General features: G+C 44.2%; 1 protein-coding gene across 4 annotated transcripts; it reads left to right on the forward strand.

Annotated features, from left to right (window-relative positions):
* The first annotated feature begins 4 nt into the window (after positions 1-4).
* mybphb (myosin binding protein Hb) lies at positions 5-9,590 on the forward strand. 4 transcript variants are annotated; one of them, XM_053868416.1, is made up of 12 exons: positions 5-388; positions 1,240-1,329; positions 1,450-1,584; positions 2,538-2,705; positions 5,455-5,543; positions 6,123-6,318; positions 6,408-6,547; positions 6,616-6,775; positions 6,860-6,996; positions 7,762-7,948; positions 8,033-8,086; positions 9,340-9,590. In XM_053868416.1, exons 1-11 carry the CDS (start codon positions 136-138, stop codon positions 8,062-8,064), a joined length of 1,587 nt encoding a protein of 528 aa, XP_053724391.1. In that variant the 5' UTR covers positions 5-135; the 3' UTR covers positions 8,065-8,086; positions 9,340-9,590. The 4 variants fall into 4 exon arrangements, with proteins under 4 accessions (XP_053724391.1, XP_053724390.1, XP_053724393.1 ...); XM_053868415.1 differs by having other exon boundaries at positions 6,616-6,996; XM_053868418.1 differs by lacking the exon at positions 1,240-1,329.
* Positions 9,591-16,279: the final 6,689 nt, after the last annotated feature.

The following is a 16,279-nucleotide window of genomic DNA, read 5'->3' on the forward strand; positions in this document are numbered from 1 at the left end:
TACACGTCTTCTCATCTCGGGGGAGGGTCCCGAACCGGCGGCTCCCCATATAAACCTGCCTCCCCCACTCAGCCGGTGGCATTGGATCCACTTTCACGGACTTAACTGACTTGGGAAGTAGCTGCAGCCGCCGACATGCCGACCAAGCCTGCCCCAATCAAGAAGGCGGCCAAGAAGGAACCAGCCAAGAAGGAGGAGAAAGCTCCAGAGCCGGCACCGGCACCCGAACCCGCCCCGGAACCCGCTCCCGCCGAGGCTGCTCCCGCAGCCGCGGAGGCAGAAGCAGCACCTGCCGAGGCCGCCCCCGCTGAGGCTGCTCCCGCCGAGGGAGACGCCGCCGCCCCGGCAGCTGAGGAGCCCAAAGCCCCGACACCTCCACCCGCTGATGGTAAAGAGGCACCGGAAGCGCATTCTTACAGTCATCACCTCAAACTTTATTATGACTAAAATGACATTAAAGAGTGAAATAGCTGCGTTTATGACGAGCACATTCAACCGGAAGCCCAATAACACGATGTATGACGTATTCACCTGGTCATTATTGTATTTTAGGGTTGAACCATAACAGTAAGAACGGAAACAGAGAAATACAACAGACTTTCACACTTAGTTACGAGTTGTCTTGAAATGCTGTCAAGTCATGAAGTGACCTTTATTAATTCCTCAGTGGGGAAATTAAACAGTGGAGTTATTTCTGTAATAGTTGCATTTCACACGCTCTTCAGAAAAGTTTAACATTAACAGCGTGAGTGGGGGGGGGGTGTATTGTTGAGGGTGTTGAATTCATGTCCACCTGGTGTCTTGAGTGTGAGAAACACAGTTGTACATGAGCACCTAGAGTTGGTCTGAATATGGGAGCAGGATGTTTGGATCATGACCTATTTAAAGTGGTCCTGAGTCCATGCTGCTGGCTCACAGCGATGATAAAAACGTCCTCATATTAACATCCTCCGCTACTGAACCTGCTTCCGACAACCTTTTTTTTTTTTTGCCTGATCATCATGTGTGTTTTGGCCTCTGCTAAACTCAGCTGCTAGATGTCAAGCGCTCATCTCTCACTGGCGCATTCCTCAGATAAGCGTCTCCCATCTGCTTCTTATTAATAACTAATATTAACAGCTGCTTATTCTGCTATTCAGCCCTTTGTTGTTGAGCGTAAGTATTGCTGGATGATTAACCGTCCGGCGGCCGTGCGCTATGTTCCGCTCCGGTAATAATGAAGTGCTTATTTAACATCAGCTGAAGCTACTGATGATGCTGCCGCTGCTGCTGAGCCGGCCGAGCCAGAAGAGCCTAAAGCACCAACCCCTCCTCCGCCTCCTCCTAAAGGTAAACGTCCGGTCAGGACCACCGTCACGGAGCCATTCGCTTTAAACACACCTGTGTCACCTGAATCGTGGCTTTGACTCCTAACTGTGTTTGTTTTTGTCGGGGGGTGCGTGCTCGTAGAGCCAACCAGCGCTCCACTGGACCTGTTTGTTGAGGACAAGAATGACACTTCAGTGACCATCATCTGGAGCCAGCCGGAGACCATCGGAGTGACTGGTCTGGATGGCTACACCATTGAAGTCTGCAAGGAAGGAAGTGAGTACAGCTCTGCTTTTGGTCAGGTGTTCTCTGACACAGAGGTCAGATGGAGGTATTAATACATCAGCACACAAGTGTCGGCTTACCTTTAAAAGTTGAGTGGATTCTTTTGCCCTTAACATCCACTAAATGGTGTCATAAAAGACACTGAGAATAAAACAATTTTGATCACATCCTGCATTATTTACTTCATTTTTTTTGTGGGAAATTCTTGTAAATTTTTGCTCTAATGTGGGTCGGCAGCTGCAGCTGTCTGTGAGGTGTCACCGGCAGGGTTGTATCATGAGCCTGAGAACTTCTCCCTACATGGAGAGAGGCACCTCAGGAGCTGTTGGGGGTCCTGCTTTTAGACTTATGGCTCGACGCTAATACCGGCAGAGGTGAAATTAGACTAGGTTTGCAGGAGAGGGAGTTTAAGCTGAGCATTGTTTCAATAAAGACTTGAATCAACACCTTAGTGATGTCACATGGCCCAAAAATATTTCTAATGAATCTACAATTTTCTGACAAAGTGTCAATGGCTATGTCCCTGAGTGTATTCGCTTAGCGTATATGTGTTCATCATTTTTTCCTCTTTTGGCATTTAGTGAACAAAATCTAAGCATGTAAAAATATGAACAATCATCTGTTATCATTTGTTATTGAAATTTGAATATAATATTCTGGGAATTCTATAGTTTGGTTCCAAGCTTCACTTGTTCCCATCATTTATGACATCATGAAAGGTGACACATTCAGGGGATAGTTTTCTATTTGTACTTTAAATAAATGATTCATTGAAATGAATAAAAATAACAATTGGTCTTTCTTTGTTTATTTTTCCCAAACGTCATTTAGAATTACTTATGAATACTTTATAGAAGCAGACAATCTAGCTGTTCCGTGAAGCCTTTTTGTTGATGTGAATATCACTGGAACATTTGGGATCAGTTTCTAAATCTTGTCTCCAGCCGAGGACTGGAAAGCAGTCAACGAGGACCTGCAGAAGTCCTGCCGTTACGTTATCAAGAACCTGACCACCGGTGACCGCCTGAAGATCCGCGTGGTGGCTGTCAACGCAGGTGGCCGCAGCCCCCCTGTAGCCCTCCCTGAGGCCGTCCTGGTGAAGGAAGTCGCAGGTAAGCATCGACAGAACAACAGAACACTGTGTGTCTGGGAGTCATCAAACAATAAATGTGACACGTCAAAAAGAGGGTGAAAATACGTTGGCTGTTTATGAGACTGTAGATTTGAATCACATTTTTATTAGCTGCTTCAGTCAGAGTGGGAGGGTTCCTTGTCTTGTCTATTGGTCAGGCAATAATATTAGATGAATAATATTTCATCAATATGTCACTGAGATATTGAGCAGTTCTGCTGGCGTTTAAATAAATGTGGGCAACACTACCATTGTATACACCACTTCAGAACTGCACTTACAATTGCCACAAATGATCTTAAATACCTTTTACGTGGTGCATAAAAATATTAACTGTCATAAAATCTACTTGTTCAGTTCAGCATCCTAACTATAGAAAGTTAAAAGTACTTCATAGTCTGTTCATTTACATTATTAAATAAGCCAATGTTGATGTTAAAGGACAATAAAATTGAGTTTGAAAACAAGATAAGACTTGACAGTTTGTTGAACAATGTTGAAGATGAAAAACAAAATTGAACTATTGTTTTCATTTTTCTGCACATACAAAGTGCTTGAATAAATACAACCTCTCATAACCTGCACTGATGTCCCCACAGAGCCAGTTTATGTGTGAAACCTGGACTTTCGCTTCAAGTGTTGAAGTAATTAGTCGAGAGAGCTTGTAATAAAATCAGTTATGAAGCAGACAAAAAACAAACGTCCTTTTTATAGCTTTTAAAGGCATAAAGGACAGCAGAGGGACGTTTACAGAGCCGTTTATGATGAGCACGGGGACCGTGTGCAGGAGTCAAGCATCTCCGCTATGTTCTCCTGTTGCTGCAGACCTGCGTTCCTCCATGCCTGCTCTGATCCTCACTTGTTAAGAGGAGAGTTTTCCAGATGCCACACACCTCATGGTGGTAATCACTGGATATGAAAGTGATTTTTAAAGATGAGGATTGTTCCCTGAGGGCTTTAAAAGGGATCTATAAGTTGAGTGCAAAGCTGCTTTAGGGAGTCAGAGAGGGTAAAAAGGGGGTGGTTATCTGACCCCAACAGTGTTGGGGATGTACAGTATTCCTAGTTTATTTATAAATACTGTGTAGTTTCTGCCAAAAGCTTAAAGCCTGCCGGAGAATTTTCAGTATTCTTGAGAGAAAAGCCGCGTTCACAGCGTTGCGTAGTGATTAGTGGTGGTGACTGCAGCAGGGGAAATGTCAGCTTGCGACGGTATCATTTGTCGATGCTGACAAATGATACGACTGCCAGCAGGTGGGGGGCTTCACGGCAGGGAGAGGGGGTGAAGGGTGCATTCCAGTGTGTCCTGGCAGGGCCGGGTGCTTGAGTCCTAGTTCTTAGGTGACGCCCCAAATCTCCAGAGATTGAATGTTTATTTAGAAACATGCCTCAGACTTTACAGCAGGCTTGAGCAGAAGAGTCTTAACATGTAAACAAAATCTTAGTTCTACTCCTCAACTCTATGTTTTTGATTTGTTTAGACTTCTACAAGTGCTTTCGTGAGGCCGGAGCTGCGGCGTCAATCATGCGTCACTGCATGAACTGCTATCTTTATTTAGTTGCCTGACAAATGTTGCCGTGCTGGACTCAGCAGGTGGCGAGTCCAGCTGCGTTCTATTTCCGAATTGCTTCATTTGGATTAATGCTTTCAGAGGAATCAAAAGTGTGCATGCAAAATGAAGTGTTTTGAGGCTGCCAGTTTTTAGTTACTTTAGTTATGCGCAATACAAGCTCTAGAGTAGCAACCAAACTGGTGTACTGAACCACCCAAAGATGCCAAACCCTCTCACCATGAAACTAAGATTCACTCGCCTTGGTATTATATGACCTTCATAGCATTTGGTCAAAGTGACATTGACATTTGTTTTTGCATCAGGGCTGGGACTTAAACACCTTAATTTTTGACAGATTAATGTAAAAAAAAAAAATCGAAATAACTATTTTTTTAGGTCGATTGGTACAAACAACACAGATTAATGGTGTGCCAATCCTAATTTTTACCTAATTACACAATGTCATAACCAGAACATCCATGATGTGAAATTTTGTTTTAAAAAAACGTCAAGCATGTCCTGGGCACTTTATGCAGCAAAGTTGGCTTGTCAACGGAGCACTTCCTCCCTGATGCTTATGTGTTTGTGTACTGATTTGACTTCAATTTAATCATTCTCTTGTCAAATATTAAAATGCGATTAATCGATAACTCACTTCTATTTTTTTTTTTTAATTCAAGCCGCACCTCCAGTTTTTATATGAAGCCGTTGATGAAGCAAAAAGTCCCCTGCTACGTTCAACTCCTCCAGTTTGAGGGGCTGTGACATGCTGTTTTACCAACAAAACTTTTGTGCTCACCGTCACAAAAAAATAGTCACACTTCACAAGACGTCTTGAACTTTCTCATCATTTCAACTGGTGAAGAATGTAAAGTCTGACGGCACCTCCCAGATCAGTGGTCTTGATTGTTGTTGCGTACAAAAATCCTGCTCTGTGCTGACTCAAGTCATCAGTAACTCAGTCACTGCAGTGTTGATGACCAGATGATTCTATCCTAGAGGAAGGCTGAAATGGTTCTGAGCTACGCTATATTTACTGGATTAAACGCCAGGATATGCTGCTTTTTTGTTCTTCAATGGCACAAATGCAATTTGCCATGACCAATCTAAAGATGGAATAAATTATATGTGTGTTCTTTTTTCCAACTCCACTCATGCATGTCATTCTCTCCTTAGACCGTCCTAAGGTCCGTCTGCCTCGCTTCCTCCGCCAGAGATATGTTGCCTACGTGGGAGACAAGATCAACCTGACCATCCCCTTCACCGTGAGTGTCAGAAGACATGATGAATCCAGGCTTAACCTGAGATCAGCCAGTAACACGCCGTTATATGTCCCAACCAAGTGTGACTTCAAATAACGCACATTAACATATTATCATGTTTCATGAACCGGCTTGCCACGTTCGGTCTCTGTTAGCGTTCCATGCTGCACTTAGCTTAACAGAAATCGCATCTCCTCAGCTTCTCATTGTAATGTTGCTGGTGTTGGAAATGATGTGTCGGGGTTCAGTGTAGCACTGTATAAAACAAGGACTGACTGTAGTACGATTACTAGAATAGATTTACAAAAGGGGAACATCCCAGTATTGTTTCAGAACTGACTGTATAAAACATGATGATTGTCATATAGAACTATGTATGTTTATATAGTTCAATCAAAAACATGAACACATCTCAGTCTCCTGTATGTAGTCTGTCCCAACCTCATATGAGATGAGCCTGATTGTGATGTCCAATGTCCCTTGCTAAAAATTACACAGTCCACCTTTACCATGCCGTCGCTTCACTCCTCAGTAAAGGACTTAATATAACGCTTCATATTAAAATGATCGACTCTTCATCAGGGCAAACCGAAACCCGTCGTCAGCTGGACCAAGAACGGCACCCCTCTCGACACCAAGAGGGTGAACATCCGCAGCACCGATAGAGACAGCATCCTGTTCATCCGCGCGTCAGAGAGAGACGACTCTGGAGTGTATGAGATGTGTGTGAAGGTGGAGGACTTTGAAGACAAAGCCTCCCTCACCCTGCAAATTGTTGGTGGGGAACTCTTACATTTGTGTCAATTATTGATGTATTTTTTTTTTTTTTCAATCAGCTGTAACAGTTTTGGTTTCTCCTCGGCACAGAGCTGCCCGGTCCTCCCGCCAGCGTGAAGATTGCAGACACCTGGGGATTCAACGTTGCCCTGGAGTGGACCCCACCCTCTGACAACGGAAACACAGACATCACCGGTTACACGATCCAGAAGGCTGACAAAAAAACCGGAGTGAGTGTTGTTGCAGTTCTGCTCCGAGCAAGTGGTCCGGTACCATTCTCACCCGTGTGTGTTTCCAGGACTGGTACACTGTGTTGGACCACTACCATAGACTCAACGCCACCGTCTCTGACCTCATCATGGGCAACACCTACAAGTTCCGGGTCTTCTCCGAGAACAAGTGTGGAATCAGCGAGGAGGCTGCCATGACCAAGACGGAAGCTACGATCCAGAAGACAGGTTCAGTTCTCTTCAGCCATAATCTGACCTTTTCCACTCTTTTGCTGTTGAAATCATTTGTTATTTTGAACTTCTCTCACTCAGGAATCGACTACAAGCCTCCCGACTACAAGGAGCACGACTTCAGCGAGGCGCCCAAGTTCACCACCTCCCTGAGCGACAGATCCACCACCGTCGGCTACAGCACCAAGCTGCTCTGCTCCGTCAGGGGACACCCAAAGGTATTGACTCGCTGCTTCATCTGAGCAAAGTGTTTGTACGACTTGCACTGGACTTCCATTGTGTGTCCCATGCTGTCAGAATGTTCAGAAACTGATCAAGAAGCAGTCCGCAAAGAGAAAAGTTTGACAAAAACGGTTATATCAACACATAGTTGTAACTTAAAATAAATATTCTCTCTGATTCAAGATAAATTCTTGAAATGGACAATTACTCACATTAACCACTCGATAGCTGCGACAGTTGTTGTGTCAGAATGTCATTTCTGAAAATTCAGGCCCTAAACACCATCACCTGGCCTTGCATTTCTTGTTGGAAAACTACCCCCAAGTGTCCCTTTACTGTGACTGGCTTTGACAGTTCCACAGTTCTCGACATGCGGGAGTCGATTGGGACAAACTGACAGAGTCATTGTTTGAGATTCTTGTCGCTGCTGATGATAATGTTCAGGTACCAGCCATATTTCACGCCTCTCCGCTCTGCACTCATCAACTGTTGGCTGACAATGAGGAGGATTTTCACCTCCCCCTGAGTCCTCCCTGCTTTCAGCTCCCGTTTAGGCATAAAGCAGTGTCCAGGGATGGATCAGGTGACTGTATTCTTTTCACGGAGCGAAGGGTCAGAGATCAGCTTGGAAGTGGGGTCAGATGTGTGACATTCCTCCTAATGTCCCAGGAGGTGCTTAACATGTCAGAGCCAATAAACTCTCTGGCCTGCTGTGGACGAGCATAGAAATAGCAGCAGCAACTTGTCTTTTCATTCTACAGCCAAAGATCGAATGGATGAAGAATCAAATGATCATCGGAGACGACCCCAAGTTCAGGCAGATTACAGTCCAGGGCATCTGCTCTCTGGAGATCCGCAAGCCCGGCAACTTTGACGGCGGCGTGTACACCTGCAGAGCCAAGAACGACCACGGAGAGTCCACGGTCAGCTGCAAGCTGGAGGTCAAACGTGAGTTGGGGGCGCAAGTTAAACAAGAACTGGAGCTTGTCATCGCCATTATGATGTTGAGTCCATTTTGTTTTTCTTAAACAGAGCCGGTCATTGCAGATGCTGAGAAGAAATAAGTGGTCATTTGCACTCGCACAGGTCAGAAGCCTCTACTGCTGTGTTAGATGAGCATGGCAAAACATCATCATGGGTGTCTTTAGTCGAATGTGTGGGGCCTTTGTAAATTTAGCCCTGTGTTGTGGATTCAAACCATTGGTGCAGCTTGAGGAAGCTTTAAGAGTCAGTAGATATTTAAAATGACACAGAATTGGAATCAATGAAATGATACTTTGCTGCGAATGAATCAGTCGAATCAGAAATGAGTCCTTGAGCGAGTGTGGTTAAGAAGGAGTGAGTCGATGTTTCAAGAAATGACACATATAGAATAAGAAGGTCAGCCATCAGTCAGTGACTCGGAGAAGAACCACTGTTTCCCAAAGAAAGGGAAGTGTCTTTTAGGCCACTGAGCGAAGAGAGGATTAAATAATTGCTCAGGCTGTCAGATTAAATTCATATCACATAATACCTTCAAGTGCTGCATATTTCAACCCAATTATAAAACACCTTCATCTGCAAGTCCTCTGAAATAACTGGCCCATGCTGATCTATAAGAGTCCTGCGTGGCCTCAGCTGCCTCTCTGACTTACTTTCCATACATGGTGGGCACTAAACTTGGACAAGACGGCTCCTGCCTACACTCTCCGAGAGGCACGGCCCATAACTTACATGGCTGAAGGCTTCTCTCCGATTACCATGACTCAGCAGATTCAGCACCCTCTTTCGGGAGTCTGAGATGCAGCATTTTATCTGCACTTAAAATTCAATCCTTTTGGTCACAGGGTGGATTCATTTGCACTGAAATGTTTATGAGCAGCCCCATGCGTTAGAGGCTGCGCAGAGATTGTGTGGGACATGGTCAATTCTGGACCGGAATGAAACACAAAAAAGAGGAAAACAAAGGCTTTGGAAAAAGAACAGATGCAAAATACAGTGAAGATTGTTGGAAAAAAATTACCTTATTATTTATATTTCTTCATTATTATTATTAGAAGTAAAATTAGAGAACAATGTTTTGACCAACAACTGTTTCTTAAATATGCAATGAAATATATGTTTAATATTCAGTTCAAAATAACAAAAGAAATGATAAAGAATGACTCTTTTCATGAGTCCTTCTAACAGCTGTTGTTGTTGTTTGTGATGCGTTCAATCCAAACTTAGGAGTGGAAGGAACGAGGCCTTTACAGCTAAAGGTGTGTGACACGATTGGCACGTCTAAATCCGTCCCGCTTCTGGATGAACACAACAGGTTTTCTGATGGCCTGACATTGTGCGCTCCTCTGTGTCTGCAGGACTGTGCGTGGTTCCCGGGCTGAGCGTGTACATACGGCTGGTGACCTCACTAGCGCATAGTTGTTGCCTGTGACTTCTCGCTGAGCGTCGTCGTGATGGACGCTTGATGCCTTTTAAGTCCAAATCCATGTCCACCACCAGCTTTCCCCCCTCCCCCTCACTGACTATCCATGGTTCCAACATGATCAAACTCTGGAGGCACATCAAGAATTTTACAGCATGACTTCACATGTAACATCTGTGTTTTTGTCAATAAATCATTTAATTTCTGGTTTTGTTTTTTAACAATGCTTCAGACATTTACAGCTGCTAGAAAGGTACTTTTTTTTTTAGTTCTAAAGTCATTTAGAAAAAGTACTGCCAACTTCCATTATGTCAATTTAACCCATAAATCTTCATTTGCTGCAGCTAAAAATGTCAGAACAAGAAATTCAACATGTTAGTGTCTTGTTTTGTTAATGACTGAGTCATTGTCAAATTAAATATGAGCTGTTGCATTGTAAATCACATAAATAACAGTTATTTCATCATTATTGTTGCTGCCACAAACCAATGTTAAAAAGCGAGAGGTTTTCAGGATTATAATAAATGATAAATATTACATCTGCACAATAAATGATGTAATCTTCTGATATGAATGAAAAAAAAAAATCTAGCTTTACCATTTCACAAAAATGTTCCACACTTCCCAGCTAGTTTTGAATTAAATATGACTGCATTTGGAATAAATCCTGCCTCTTTCGGCATCTTTTTAAGAACACTTGCAGCACAACATATGCAAAGCAAGTGGAGAAAAAAAGAGCATTTAAATTCCCACCAAACGTTGAGATGGAGATGTTATGTCTTTACTTCATGAAAACTCAGTTAAAACCGTTTGGATCAGAGACAGTTTCACTCAGCAGCTAAATGTCAGAGAATCTGTGAACAGAAGCTCAGCTCATTTGGCTCCTCAGACTCCAGAGAGAACATGCAGTTATTCCTGGACCCCTGTGATGATAACCCCATGCCATAATAGCCATCTTGTAGGTATTTGGCCCTGGAGCGAGCGGCATAGTGATACAGGAAGGAAGGGCTGCCAGAGGTGTTCAGGGTTACAGTGGACGGGGTTCATCCAGGTGCCGACAGAAGAAGAGCCTGTACTTAGTCCTCCTCTGGTCCACTGGAGAATTCGCACTAAGCGAATCGCGACTTTATATGCCTCTGAAATAGACCTTTTACACAGTGTCTATTTAGCGCCCTCTGGTGTCGAATAATAGTGATACTGATGATGAATTGCCAGTGCAAGTGGACAGGTCATAGTTCAGACATCCACGTTGGAACCGCTGGAGGTTGTGCAAAAAGCCTGCACCTTTAAGGGCGAAGTCTAACAGTTCAGGACCTAATTCAGACACGGGAGGTCTGTTCTCTGTGACCTGATCGCAGTGTCCGCACCCAGGGAGCAGCCAGAAGTAGACCTGCGTGCAGAAGGAGAAGAACAGATGGTTTTTGCCACATAGGCAAAACTACATTTGCATTTCTTCATATTTAAGAGCACAGATTTAAGGGAACTATTTTCGCAGATCGTCACTGATCAACAATGATATTCCTTTTTTCACTGTGGCATATTTTTCTGCGATGTGATTTGTTGTCAAATATAAGAAATTGATTGGTTTTTTTTTTTAAATTAAGGTAAAAAATCTATAATTGATTTATGTTTGCTTTTTTGGTGCCTCAGTGTGCACATGAAATATGAATAAAAACTGCCAATGCCTTTTTGAGTTATGGACGTTTTTCCACCGAGAGCCCCAAGATGAGACTTCCACAACATGACTACGTCACAATGTTGTCTCTTTGCAAGTCCTGTCCATCTACTTCCGCCTTACGGGACCTGAGTGAACAAAAAACAGGAACGCAAGTCAATGGAGAAATCAAAGATATTTTCTGATGCAGCTTGGAATATGCCATAGACCTCACATGTGTCTGTGAATTTGAAAGACGCGCTGTGAGACCGCCATCAAGTTACTTTAGATATCTTTTGCGATATGTAGCAGCAAACAACAATGCTCGTCGCAGGCTCTCACTCGATATCAGGTGGGTCAGGGTCACGGTGTTGAACCATGTCAACTAATGCTTGCTGGCTTTGATGGTTCAGTACCTTTAGCATCTGCCTTGGCACCGGAGCAGTCGGGTTCTGCTGTGACGTCACACATGCAACGTTTGATTTGTTGTCCAGATAATTAGGTGTTTTCAGAAGTAAATAAATCATACATTACACGACAAACTTAGTCAAACCTCACACCATTGTTTATTATTTTACGTGAGGAACAGCATATTTGTGATCCAGGACCATGAGCCAAAGCGGACCAGAAAATAATTTTGACCTCCCCATAGACCGCTAATCACTTTTGTTCCAATCTTCTATTTGTATTTTTCAAGCAAAATAACATTTACTGGGCAACAAATCACAAGTCAGCCAGAGTGATTTTGTATCTTGTGTTTGGTGGGTTTACGAAGTAATGCATTTATTTGTCCTACCTTGGGTCCGGCACTTCACCATGCTCACTGAATGTATTAAAACAAGAAGCACCAGACCCAGCCCTTTAAAAAGCAGGGATGTTCTTCAAATGCAACTCTCATCCCTGTCAAGGAGACCACCTCAGGCACTGAAGCGTTTTCTCCTTCTAGTCAGCCTTTCAACATTTGCAGCAGCGGTTTTGGCAAACCTCCCAGCAGTTTTAATAAACATAATGGTGGAGCTGGCACTGGACAGCCTGCCCTGCTGCTCTCCTCATTGGCAAAGGCTGACCTGCAGAATCCGCCTAGTGGGCCCTTTGAGGAAATGCTTGTGTTATCTTCAGGTTCGCAGTAATTCTGTGAAAATGTATTCCTCCTTTAAAGCTGGATATTGTTGCCTGCTGTTGAATTTGTGTTGCAGTCAAAGAAACATGCCAGAAAGACAGCGGTTTTGGCAAAGGGAATTCTATATTTTATCATTGTAGATGATCGATTTGCTGAGGAACCTGTCAGCGTTGTCAATGAAAACCTGTAAATTGGTAGTCTTTCCTTGAGATGAAAAGCCTTGAGTTCCTTCAGCAGTGGTGAAGGATTCCCCCCCAAGAGAGAGAGAGGACTGCAGTGCTGGCGTGATGCAGCTCGCCGGTGAAGGAAGTCGACTCGTGTATTGATTTCAGATGGTGAGATGAGACTTCATCAAGTCAATTTAATTAAAATTGAAGCAGAGAGAGAGAGAGCGAGGAGCGATGACGGTGCACTCCGACACAGGGACCAGTTGTCCTAAGTTGAATTGCTAATCTATGATCTGCCTCATCCTTCATCCAACACAAAAGAAGGGTCCTGCAACACAACACTATGCTTGTTCTAAAGTATTTTGTTGTTCTCCTGCTGTGAAGTGAAGCCCAGGTTTCACTTCCTCCCTTAATCCTCCACCTCAACCCATGGATCTTAGCCCCCAAAACCAAGTGTTAAAGCCTATGTATGACTTAGACATGGGACACCCCTTAAATGCGGACACGGCCTCAGACTGTGGGGGGGGGGCAGCGTTTCGCAAAAGCAGCGTTCACATCACACTTTGCCCTGAGGAGCTGCCTGGATGATCTGCTGCTCTTGAAACGCCAACAAAGAAATCATCAAATAAAGAGGAAACGTGTGAAACCTGGGTCAGAAAGTCTAAATCATTTCACTGAAGTGCTATTGACACTCGGCTATTTTGGCATGTTATTTGCAGAAACAAATGCAGAAAATGTATTTGTTTGGGCAATACGGCAAAAATACATCATGATTTATTTATTTATTGAAATGAAGTGTTTTAAATAACCATTGCGAAGTTGCGCCTTTGACCGGCTTCTTTGCTGTGAGTGTGTGGGAAGAGGAGCCTTGCGCGCAACACTGCGCTGCGAGTGATGGACGAGTGGTGCCAGCATAGCTCTATAGTGTATTGATGGAATATCCATGATGATTCATATTCTGTTCACATTTAGTCATATACATCTAGACTCAAATACTCACTTTTTGTGTGCAAACAAATTGTGTGAATATACATGTTTGAGGCAACAGCTGGGAAAGAACAGTGACAGAAAATGATCAATGAGAATCAACAACTTGGGGTAAGTTCGCGATTTACTTTATCATGTTTGTGTAACATGCTAACATGAATCTGATATTGCATTATAACACTGATATTGAAACTCAATATAGGTGCTGAAGAAGTTTGTTTTCATTGGCATATTTGGAAAACAATCTGATACTGTGTGCATGAACAAAGATTGAGTGGGAGAAGGGTAGAGAAGTGGGAGAGCGTGTGGACGTTGGAAGGTTGCCGGTGGAGAGCAGGAGCTGGAGAACAACCAGGAGGACAGAAGTCCACCACGGAGGGAGATGATTGGTGGAGCCAAAACTGATGAAAGGACGAAATGGCTTCTCTTATCTCGGGTCGAGGCCGCCTGTACCGCCCGGTGCCAAAAGCATGATGGGGTAACCATTGGCATGGTTACAAGGACGTCAAGGGACCAGGAGCAATCCACGGAGACTACACCACGAGATGAATTTGATGTATATCAAAGGGTCAGAGATACTGTAGTCCTTGTCACTCTACACCACTTGAACTACTGTAAGGCTAGGCATAGTTGCTAACCCAGAGCTCTGCATTGGACTCCTCGGTCAGGGAATAAATACTTTTGGGTGAAACGGTTTTGTTCTTTAGTAGTCCTTCGCGCAAGAAGACGAACGCGTGGAATCCAGGTGAAGCTGTGATTTAATGTTGTCATATTGCCCTTCTGGACCAATGAGAATGTCTATTTCTGGACAGATGAATGTGCGGCGGCACACCGGTTGAAAATCACTTCAGTGATTCTTAACCATTTTGTTTTAAACCTTTGGGCGATGAGGGCCGCGAGACGCTCAGTATTAATACATTAGCCACATGTGGGGGCAGTAGCGTGTCACTGAATTGACAGCAACAAACTATGGAGAAGTTCTTGAAAAGAAAACAATGATAAAGAAAGTGATGTCACCACCCCCAACAGTAAAAGCTTTACTTATATCTTCAATGGAGTTTACAAAATATCTAATTTTTTACTATTGCAAAAAATAAGCTGATCAAGTTTGGGGGGCTCATCTCAGATGGAGATGAGTCGGCTTACAGGAGGGAGGTGGAGCGGCTGGTGTCCTGGTGCAGCCACAACAACCTGGAGCTCAACGCCCAGAAGACAGTGGAGATGATCATGGACTTCAGGAGAGTAACAGTTTCTCTGTCCCCTCTCATGTTGGCTGGTTTAGCCATTCCTATTCTAGACTCCTTCTGCTTCCGAGGAACCACCATCACTGAGGACCTCAAGTGGGAGCCAACCATCAGGTCCCTCATCAGGAAGGCCCAGCAGAGAATGTTCTTCTTGAGGCAGCTACGAAAACTACAACTGTTGGCGAAGTTGCTGTTGGAGTTCTACACGGCCATCATCCAGTCCATCCTTCACCTCCTCTATCACTGTCTGGTACAACAGCTCCACCTCCAGGGACAGGAGCAGACTGCAGAGCATCGTACGTTCTGCTGAGAAGGTGAACGGTTGCAGCCTGCCACTTCTTCAGGACATGAATGTCTCCAGACTGTTGAATTTGTGAACAGCCTTTGTTGTTTATTTTATTTTATTTTATTTTATTTTCTCAAATATCTTTGAGATGATCACACGGTTTCATGTCATTTCACAAGGTTTTGGTTTGTTTACATGTAAGTAGGGGCAAGAATATGTTGGAGTCCTATGATGGGGAACACAAATGTCACACAGTCCTCATTAAGGCCCTACTTGAATGGCTTCCTGTCCTCTGCGTTGGCTGTTGTTGTCAGTGTTGCCTGACCAACCTTCATGAATGGCGCTGGTGCAGGGGATCCACATTTATTTGCTCAACTGCGCTGCCAAGAACCTTGGTTCTGTGTACATATGAACGTCATCATGTCAAAGAAAAATTAAAAAATGACAGAAAATTAACATTAATTTGTCATTTTCATGGTGTATGTTTTTCTTTTTCTTAATCATGTTTACATACATTTTTCATTCATTCAGTGTCAAATGATTCCTGTCTTTGTTTTGTTTGTTTCTTGTGGGAAAAGCAATGTCCTTTAGTAGTGTTTCTCTGTGTGTATTGCTTCTTGTGTGTCTGTGAGGATTCAGTGTTCTTGTCAGTCGAGAGTGTGTTTTTTCTTTTCGTTGCTTCACCCCACCTGTGCTCGGAGGCCAACACAATCACTTCTTGTTGGCAACAATGCATCCTCCTTTGGGTGTCAGCCGTGAAGTGAGTGCTTCAGCCCGGTCGTGTCAGAGTCGAGCCTCCACATCCTCACTGACTCCTGTCTGACTTTTTCCCATCTTAATTAGACGCCTCAATTATCTTTGTCCTCCCTGATGAGGCAGCAACTGTGATGTGTGTCAGCGCTGCAGCTCGTCCTCTTCAATTATTCACCAGTTACACGGAAACAAGGAAGACAGGAGTTTTCACTTCGCAGCTCCTGGCAACATGGCCTCTGTGTGTTTTCTCTCCGCCTGGATACTGCAGCAAAAAGCCGACCTGAGTGCTCCTGAACCCCAGCACCGCCACACCCCACCTCCTCGCGCCTGGCCGGTCCCCGTGGCCGAGGGAACGGCAGCCATCATCCTGAGCTCTGCAGGCTGCCGGTCACTATCTCCATCACACTTCTCATCGATTCCCCAGCTTTTCGAACCTCCTTCTGTTCCTGCTGCATCTAATTCTCTCAGCTCAGCTGCTGGGGGAAGAAAAGTGATGGAGCAAGACAGAAAAGAGGAGGAGCATAGTTGTTAGTGCGCCACAGAGCCCCCTCCCGACCCCCCCCTCCACCACCACCTTTCCCTTTTGGACCCAATTGATGACAAGGAAGGGGGTGTTATGAAGCAGCTGGTGAGCCAATGAGCAAGCAGTGCCGGGAAATACAGC

This window comes from Synchiropus splendidus, chromosome 6 (assembly GCF_027744825.2).
Source record: "Synchiropus splendidus isolate RoL2022-P1 chromosome 6, RoL_Sspl_1.0, whole genome shotgun sequence".
Classification (NCBI taxonomy): Eukaryota; Metazoa; Chordata; class Actinopteri; order Syngnathiformes; family Callionymidae; genus Synchiropus; species Synchiropus splendidus.